The following is a 9,624-nucleotide window of genomic DNA, read 5'->3' on the forward strand; positions in this document are numbered from 1 at the left end:
AACCAATCAATCAATCAGTTATCCATCAACGTTGTACTTGTTCAAATTCACTGTATTGAGCTTTTCCTATGTACCTTGATAAATAATCTGATAAAATCCACTGATATGTCATGCTAATGAATTTTCAGTATGACTTAATGTTTGTATAGCTTTGGTACATTAGAAGTCTGATCAAATCCACTTGATTCACTTTTGATATATAGCTTTGATATATAGCCTAAATACAGATATTCATTAACAATGTAATTGTGATAAAATATGACAGTAACACACAAATTAAACTTTCAGGACAAATATATCTTACATATAACCAATATATACTGGAAGTTCAACCAAGGTAGCCATTAAGTTTTGACATATGGACTTATTATAGAATATCATTACTATGCAAACGACTTAGTAATTAGAATGGCGTGCTCATAAAACAGGATTACTAAATAGCAGAGTTCCGCGGCAATTTTTACCCTCCTTTTTGACATACATAATTCCAGAAATTCATCATACAAATAAGCTAATAATTAGAATGTATTGCTCATTAATACTTACAAAATTAGTTGACCTACCTATATTCAAGGAATGGTAGCGGTCTAGTCATAATCGGTGAACTCAGTAGTGATGTAGATCCAAATAACAGAAATGCATTAACTATGCAAATGAAAAAATACTATATCTTGTTAATAAACTTTAATAAAGAGATAGATCTATGTAAGGTCATACATGGCAGAGGTCCATTTAAATCGATGGTCTCAGTATCGATATCTAGTCTAATTACAGATATATATTTAATATGCAAATTAGCTAATAATTAAATTGTCTTGATTAAAATCCGTACATTTTAAGTCGACATAATTATGATCAATATTTACCGTAAGTCTGGCCACAATCGGTGCACTCAGTATTGATATACAGCCAAATCATAGAAATTGATTAAGAATGCAAATGAACTAATCGTAGGACACATCAAATATTTAACATGGTACAACCACAGAGCACTTTGAGTGCCTGCATAGTTACATCAACTTTGGTTGAATAATGGCGATGTAGCATGATACACAAAAAAATTAATTATGCAAATGACTGTTAATTGTGTAGACCAAATCCACTAAAAATCTAATCAAAAAGACATCTTTCAATTTTAATGCTGTGTACCGAATTGCATGACCTCTGGTTTAGGCACTGACTTGGACAAAATTTTTCTATGACGGTCAGGCAATTGGTGAGCACACACCATACACACACGGACAGATATTGTGCCGACATTGGACAATGATGATCTCCAATCAAAGCTGTCTGAAAATAGGGGCCTAAACAACGATTCGGATTTATGAGGTCATATCCCAACCCTAAAGAAGTAAATAATGATAACTCCTTTGCTACAATATTGCCTCCGTATTAGCTGGGGGAACGTAGCTGTCTGTGGTGGGGGCCGCGGAGTCGGCTGCATCTATGCGGGTCATTAAAAGGCGAGGTTGACCTTTTGATGATCCTCATAGATCAATTATTGCATGATTTGAGGCACGATTCATTTATGCAAATGAGATTTTGGGTAGCGAAGGGTAGCGGAGGTAGCGGACCATAATTTCAAAGTTTCATCTATTTTTATCTACTTAGCAATTGTTTAAAAGTATAGTACTTGCTAAATGTCAAACAATTACACCAAACTAGCAACCTTTAACGTGTCAATCAAGCGCAACACGGCACGCACTATATTCTGAGCTCGGATGGTTATGTCTGCCATGTGTGAGTAACTAGTGCAAACAACTTCAGCCAGCGGGATCGACTGTACAGCCACGGTCCCGGAGAGACGTGGTACATCTACCGAACACTATAACTACGTTCCTGGTTTTCGTTCAAGTCAGAGAAGGATATAGTGGTAAGTGCCCACTGCTTTGTATTCCTATATATGACACTATGCGGCTGTTATGAAGTTATAACCTTTCCCCATTTTTGTCGCGGGTAACTTGTGAGCTGCAGCGGCTTCTACAAGTCACTCGACCCTAGGCCCCTGACCGTCTCGATCACTTCGGTATGAATGAAACTTGTATCATTATCATCTCGAAATTATGTCCTCAGAGTTTTCGATGCTAATAGCACTTTGAAAGACTTTAGTTGAATCTTGTAACGTCTGGAACGCACCTGAATGGGCTCGACAGATACATTGTATGCGGTGGGACGCCGTATAACGGCCGGGAACACACAGCACGGTATTCAGGGCACAGTGTGTGGTTAACACAGCGGCCGCCGTTGTGCATACCACGGCGGCCGCTATGTAATTCTGATGCAGGGCCAGGCCGGGCCGAATAAAAAAGAGGTCGGCCAGTTGCGAGTTCGGCCAGTAGGAGTATGGTTATATGATGAGACTACAGTGTTCTTCTATTTTCTAGGTCTCGCTAAAATTATAATGTGAAAGCGATGTCAATGTCATTCAAGAGCGCGATGTTTGCAAACTTCCTTCCCCATGGCACAGGTTATCGTAAGTTGCTTGGATAGTCGTTCGAGGCGGGCGGCCGCAGGTCGCCGTTTACTTGGAAAAAATAGAAAGGTCAGACACCGATTTCAGACAAGCAGCCAGAAAGAAACAAAAGAAACAATCTGGCGTCAAATAAATGATCCTCGACTATCACAAATACCTTCAAATGTTTATTGCTCCAGTATGGCCGGCCTAGAAACGTTACATGTGCCGAAATTTGGCAATATTCACTTCCTGGGGATTCCGCACACTTGCCCTGTATCCGCCATCTTGAATTCGAACTACCTTACCCACAATTCAATGCGAACTCCTGACCTTTGCACTGAAGTATCTCAACGCGCGATCGATTGTGATGATGGAGAAGAGAATCATTAAAGCGGTCGAGGAAGGGCACAACGTGCTAATCCTCGGCCAGGCTGGAACTGGAAAAACCCATCTGTTGACGAAACTCGCAAAGCTAAATAATAGCTGTGCCATGACCGCTACCACAGGAATGGCTGCCAGTCTTTTTCCTTGCGGACAAACTGTTCATCGTTTTTTGGGTCTGATGGATGGTCGCTACAGTGACCTTGAGCTTGCTCAGAAAATAATGAATGAACCAGAAATGGCACACATTGAAAGGAACATCAAGAACACAGAATTGCTATTCATTGACGAAGTTTCAATGTTGTCGGAAAAATTGTTTTTACAGGTAAGTTTTCTATTTGTCATCAGACTAGCTGTGATCGAACGCGATCGGGTCATCGGACTGTGGCGATGACCCCAATGACCCGATCGCGTTCGATATACGCCACAAGTACCGCTGCGATATCACAGCTATCATCAGACTAGAAATTAAACTAATAAATGTAATTTGAAAATAGGATATTACTCAGTTGCTTTTTTTATGCAGCAGTCAGTATCAACCCCCCAACCTCAAGGCATAATGGGGTATTTGGAAATATTAGTCTTATGAAATTTGTGACCCCATTGCCTTTGTCATTTTCGATATATTCCTTGGACCTGGTAATTTTCATAGTTACCTTGTATGAATAATGATAATATTGGACCTGATTTGATTCTATTGTCAAATGCCCCATCCCCTGGGGCAAGACAATCTGAAAAATCCACACCTAAAACAAGTAAATCCCCCACCCCTATGGATGGTGCATTCAGAAATTCTGCGCTTGTCTCCGTGAAAGTGACTCAGGGGATTGATATGAGGCAATCCCCCCCCCCCCGCATAGTTTCATGTTAAAGAGGGTCTAATTTCCATCATTTGTCCGTGTGCGCGGAGGTGGGGTCCCTCGGGGATTACATTGACTGCTGCATTAGCTCAATAGCTGGCTGTAAATTAAATGAATTGGTTGTTGAAATTATTTTTTAATGTTTTTATATTTAAAATCTATTTTGTTTCAAATAAATTATTTAGATTGAGACAGTTTGCCGCTGTGTAAGAAAGTCAAGCGTCCCTTTTGGTGGACTTCAAGTGGTTCTGAGTGGTGACTTTTATCAGTTAAAACCTGTTGCAAATGTGAAATATAACGACATGGGAAAACTGTGTATTGAAGCAGCGCAGTTCAGCGAGTTAATACCACACCACTTTGTACTCACAGAAGTGCACAGACAGACAGAAAGTGAGTATACATTTGACATATTAGACATTATCTGTTGATATGCAAGCCTCCAAGTAGAAAACTTTATAATACACATATTTAACTTGATTATTGCTTTATAGTAAAGTAAATGGCCTGCTTTTTACCTCTCAAGAAACATTCTTTTCTGACTCCTATAAAGTAATAAAAACATAGATCAAGGAAAACATTTGAACTCTAATAATTGAGCTGATTTAATTTTTTATTATACATGAAGACATGGGGGTCCAAAAGCAGTCAAAGGAACAGTGACTGTAACAAATATTTGGTCTTCCCCTCAAAAATTAGATGTCAACAATTAATGATAATACTTGATAATGTATATTTTACCTTCAACATGTCTATACCAGGAAAAGACAACTACCCTTAAAAACTAACTTTTCATTATACATTTTCAGCATGTTTTGGTCAGAATATGATACTCTTCTTCTCCACAGCATATTGAAAATGCTCAGTATTGGGTATTCACGTTGTCAGAACAATGTAATAGCTTTAAACTTTAGTCTGAATTAAATTTGTTTAAGCAATGGTAGCTATACATGAGAAAGAACCAACATTTCATGAGATGTCTGTAATAAAGTGTTGTGCATGTCATGATGAGTAAAAGTAACAATGGTTTTATGGTCCACCTATAAGTGTTTATATTCATAGTCAGTAATCAGAGAATATCATGTATTGTCAGTTGATTCATTATTTTCATACTTTTCCTCCATTTTTTAATTAGGGGATCTCATTGAGGCTATCAACCTTTGCTGTCAGGGCAAAGTATCAGATAAAGTAACCCAGCTACTGCATAGACTAAAGCGACCGCTGCCTCCTGGACCACCACCTACAAAGCTCTTTGCCCTAAATTATGGTGTTGGTCTTTGTATTCAAAGCAATTGATGGCAATGGAAGGTATGTAATCAGTTAATCATAATTTTTACTGAAGAAAGTGCATGGACTACTTTCATGGAAGTAAAGTTACCATCGTCAACTTTTTGATGGTTTATCTGTCTCTATTTATTCTCTTATTGTTCTTGTTGTCAACATAGAACTTGTATGGTTTGGCAACAGATAGACCAGCATTAGACTTCCTTCCTCTTGATATAGATGTCTGTCCAAGTATGACAGCATTCACAGTGGCACAATATGTATAGTAATTGGGATGTGTTAGATTTCCATTATGGAGGCCTCTTTCTTGACAGAAGTGATTTTCCACAACATCTGAATTAAATCTTGCAGGTACAACATGGCTTCCTGGGAAAGACGATAAATGTTTTTCACATACTGCCAGAAATCCCAGGACCAGTGAATCAAGATCATCTAAGCATTCAGTGGATGGCAGTAGTTTTGCACGCTTCCCTTGCACTACACTTTCATCTGATTTCACACTGTACCGCCAATTTGTGAACCACTGATGCACACTTTTCAGTGCTTCTAGTCTGTCATCAGTCATAGATGTTACAGGTCGGCGATCACGGAAGATTGCAATCAGTGTACTTGTTTGTGTTAGGAAAGCAATAGTGCTTTCCAGGTGAGAACCATCAGGCAGACATGACTGGTAAACCTCCATCAGATGAAGCATTTCTTTGTTGAGCATGTCTTCGGCCAAGTGGTTCCTCATTTTCTCTGCTTTATTTGGAGCAAGATGTGTGTCTGAAATCCTGTAATATATTGGTCTGCTGTTGACATCACGGTCCCACAGTACAGCATTCTTGAAGTGTTCCCAAGTAATTTCTTTACCCTCATATGTTAGCAATCTTGTATGTTGACCCTTTTCATGTCCACTGCTCATAACGCTATTTCTAAGTTTCTTCACATCATGTGAAAAGTCTTGAACGTGTATGATAGTCTTGGATGGGTCAACCAAATTTGGGCTAATGTAGTTGGAGTCAAGAGGTGAACCTTGGAAATTTGATTTGATGAACTGTCTGTTTTCCTCTCCTCCATCTTGCATGATATAGTCTACACAGAATGCCCAGTCATGTAGTTTTGCGATGATATCCCAGATCATTATGTGAAGCTCTGAGGCCTTTATGCCACACGTGGGAAAATGGCAAATAGGGAACCGAAAGCCTGTGTATCCAAGAAATACAAATTGTATTACTTCTGTAGCAAGTTTGCGTGTGACATTACCATCTTTCAAGATCTGTAAGTTGAAGCTTTCTTCGCCTACATCTACCCACCCTATTAGCTTCGGCTTTCCTCCCCTCATTGACACGACCAGATCTTGTTGTAACTTGGTCTCATCATGAATTAACCCACCAGCCCAGCCATGTTGTGGTATGTTGGCCTCCTGAGCTGCTGAGTACATCCAATGGAAAATTTGATCACTGATTCCAGCTGTTTGGGGGACCATGTTCTTATATCTAGCCAACTGTCTTCCTGAAGGTAAAATTAGCATATTGCTGTCTTTCAAGTCATTGTATGACTTTGGGCTTCTTACCCATAGATTCAGACACAGACTAATGATTTCTTTTCTCCACCGCCTTTGTGTTGGTGTTTTGCTTGTTATGGCCTCGTATTGACTTTGTAGCAGCACTTTCATCTCCTCAGGTGCTTCCTTGAAAATTCCTTGTAAAATATCACTCAGGTCTTTGTGGTCTTCTTTGTCGAGGATTAAATCTTCCACTGATTGAGAGCAAGTATTTTGTTGTGGTACACCTGGAGATAACTCTTCAGCACAGACTGTATTATTGTGTGATTGTGAATGTAGTCTACATCCAAACTGACAAGGCCGACACGTGTTAGTGCGTGCATTCCAAACCAGAACTTGTGCACAACTGGTATGCCTCAACATCATACGCCCATTTTCCTTACCATTTAAACAGATTTTCTCGCGCACGCATTTGGAGGGATACTGGTGAGAATCTTTCATTCTGTCACCATCATCTGCAACAACACCATGACATATTTTAACTGTCTCTACCAAAGATACAATATCATTGATGGCCATCCTGTTTAGCTTGTGTATCTTTGGATTAATATTAATTGATTCCAGGTCAATGGATTTCCCTCTCACTTGCAATTGCCAGTGATCCTCATAAATAGTTACCTGTTTCAGTATCAGATTTCCATTGCTTTTTATGTGTGAGGTTATTGCAAACTGTACACAGTTAATATTAGATCTTGATAGGATAACAACTGTGTCTGGCAGGTAGTGTCTGATGTCATCAAGACATATACAGTCATTATCTGGTAATGATGTCCTTCTCCATTCAATACCTCTGTACAAGGTCATTGTCTTTCCTGTCGTTTTGTCCCTTGTTGTTGACACGTTTATTTTTGCAAATAACTTTCTTAGAGTTCTCCCGTAAACACTTGGTTTGATGTTGATACTTGTTGCCTCTTTACAGTTTTTCCAAAGTTCTTCCGCCCGGATTGATCCCCTCTCTGATTCCTTTATGTTCTCTTGTAACCTGATGATGAAAGATATATTAGCATGAGTAAAATAATATGATGAAGAAAAGTGTCAGATACCTTGCAAATAAAGGAATGTAAATAAATTATAATAGCTATTTGTGTGATTTTTTTCAGGTGAAATGAAGACATATAGATCCGTTGACAATGGAGACAGTAATCTACTATCAACTTGTGCATCACCCAAAAATTTGCATTTGAAGGTGGGTGCACCAGTCATATTAATTGCTAATCTATCTAACAATCTCTATAATGGTCTGCAAGGGAAAGTAGAGGCTTTAGGAAATAATACTGTAACTGTGAATTTCCCCAGTGGTAACAGATCAGTTTCTCTGGCAAGGTATGACTTTCAAGTTTATTGTCCAGAGAAAAAATGTGTGGTGGCCAGTCGACAACAATTCCCAGTAAAGTTATCTTTCGCAATGACTGTACATAAATCTCAAGGTTTAACTTTAGAGAGAGTGGAAGTGGACTGTAGAAATATGTCACAAAAGGGCCAAATAGGAGTTGCAATTGGACGAGCCAAGAACAAGAAAGGTCTCCGTGTGTTAAACTTCAGCCCAGCTCTAATATCTCAGCAGCCCCCATTTATAAGTATGTTTTACGCAAAAACATCAGTAACAGAAGAAGAAAACTTGTCCTGTTGCAGAAGCGAAATAAATAGCAAAGTAGTTGACCAACAAATGCAGATTTTTGATGTAACAGAAGATACAGAGCCACCCACAGAAGAGAGCGCAGATATATCCATACATGAATTAGAATATCAGATTGATAACGATAACAGTGGCGAACAAACCTGTGTTGGTGATGATAATTGTCATGTTTACAGTACCCAAGATGAAAAAACTATGCCCTCTAGTGTAATACCAGATGCTGAATTTTTCAAATGCCATTCATATGAACATCCCGTCACAAAAGAGCAAAAGGCTCTTAATGCACAACTATCATATCTTAGCAATGAACATGAGAGACTGAAAAAATTCTGTAACGTATTGTGGTCTGAAATGGAGGAGGTATTCACCACATCTGTTGCTCTGTCCGGAAATGAACAAGTAAGTAACAAACACACCACCCGGATGTACAGAGAATTTGGCAAGGTTCTACAAAGTGACAAATACAAGCAGAGTGTTGCTATTCTCTTTAAAGTACCAGTACCATCATCACAACATTTTAGAACAGCCTTTTGTGTAGTGAGGCATATTAGAGCTAAAATAATTGAAAATGCTGTCCAAGACACAAAAGAAAAATCGAAGAAAGCTGACCACACGGAGAAGAAAACATTTAAGGGGTCTGTGGCTGGCAGAGGCAAAATCCGGTATATAGGTGGCTGGTGTTTGGCGACTTTAAGATATAGAAAGAAACAGAATGTACTCCAAAAATTATACAAGAAAAAACATGAAAAGGAAGTAGAAAGACTAGACATGCAAGTCAAGTACTTAGAGCATCTTGTGGCCACAGAAGATAGTCTTCAAAGTTCTGCAGAAAAAGAGACACTACTTGAAACAAAGAGGAAACAAAATGTCAGGGGTGGATTAGTAAATATCACCGACAGTGCTTTCCACTTCTTTGAGAAGCTAGATACCATAGTGAGGGAAGAAGAAAACATGAATAATGTGGCTGTTCATGGCCCAAATCTCTATGAATTCATAACTCAGGAGGCAAAGAATGATGAACTGTTAGAGAACCAGTGGGCATCACTTTTTCTAACATTTGTCCCAGCATAACAACAGAGGAAAGAGATGGTTATGATGATATGGAGAGAGCCAGAAGTGAAGTTTATATTAGTAGACCTTATGATAGTAACGAGATAATTGGGAATAAAGTCCCTGGAGAAATTAATGGAGAACATGGAAAAGATGACAGTAGGATATTCTGTGAAGAAGCCGGAGGGATTGACGGCAGAAATGGAAAAGATGAGAGGATGGTCAGTGAAGAAACCGGAGGGATTGACGGCAGAAATGGAAAAGATGAGAGGATGGTCAGTGAAGAAACCGGAGGGATTGACGGCAGAAATGGAAAAGATGAGAGGATGGTCAGTGAAGAAACCGGAGGGTTGACGGCAAAAATGGAAAAGATGAGAGGATGGTCAGTGAAGAAACCGGAGGGATTGACGGCAGA

The 9,624-nt window shown here is 39.2% G+C and overlaps 1 protein-coding gene across 5 annotated transcripts in view; it reads left to right on the top strand.

Annotated features, from left to right (window-relative positions):
- The window catches only part of LOC139152816 (uncharacterized), a 20,354-nt gene continuing 10,730 nt past the window's right edge, over window positions 1–9,624 (top strand). For 2 of the 5 annotated variants that reach the window (XR_011556722.1, XR_011556723.1), the window contains exon 1: window positions 1,527–1,873. Coding sequence is in view for 1 of the 5 variants with exons in the window: in XM_070726161.1 (XP_070582262.1) it covers window positions 2,823–3,161; window positions 3,882–4,086; window positions 4,829–4,989 (705 nt within the window). In the remaining 4 variants the exon portion in view is untranslated. Of the gene's footprint in view, window positions 1,874–2,822; window positions 3,162–3,881; window positions 4,087–4,828; window positions 5,002–7,623; window positions 7,710–9,624 lie in introns of those variants that run through there. The other 3 variants (XR_011556724.1, XM_070726161.1, XR_011556721.1) reach the window with 3 other exon arrangements.

This window comes from Ptychodera flava, chromosome 16 (assembly GCF_041260155.1).
Source record: "Ptychodera flava strain L36383 chromosome 16, AS_Pfla_20210202, whole genome shotgun sequence".
NCBI classification, from domain to species: Eukaryota; Metazoa; Hemichordata; class Enteropneusta; family Ptychoderidae; genus Ptychodera; species Ptychodera flava.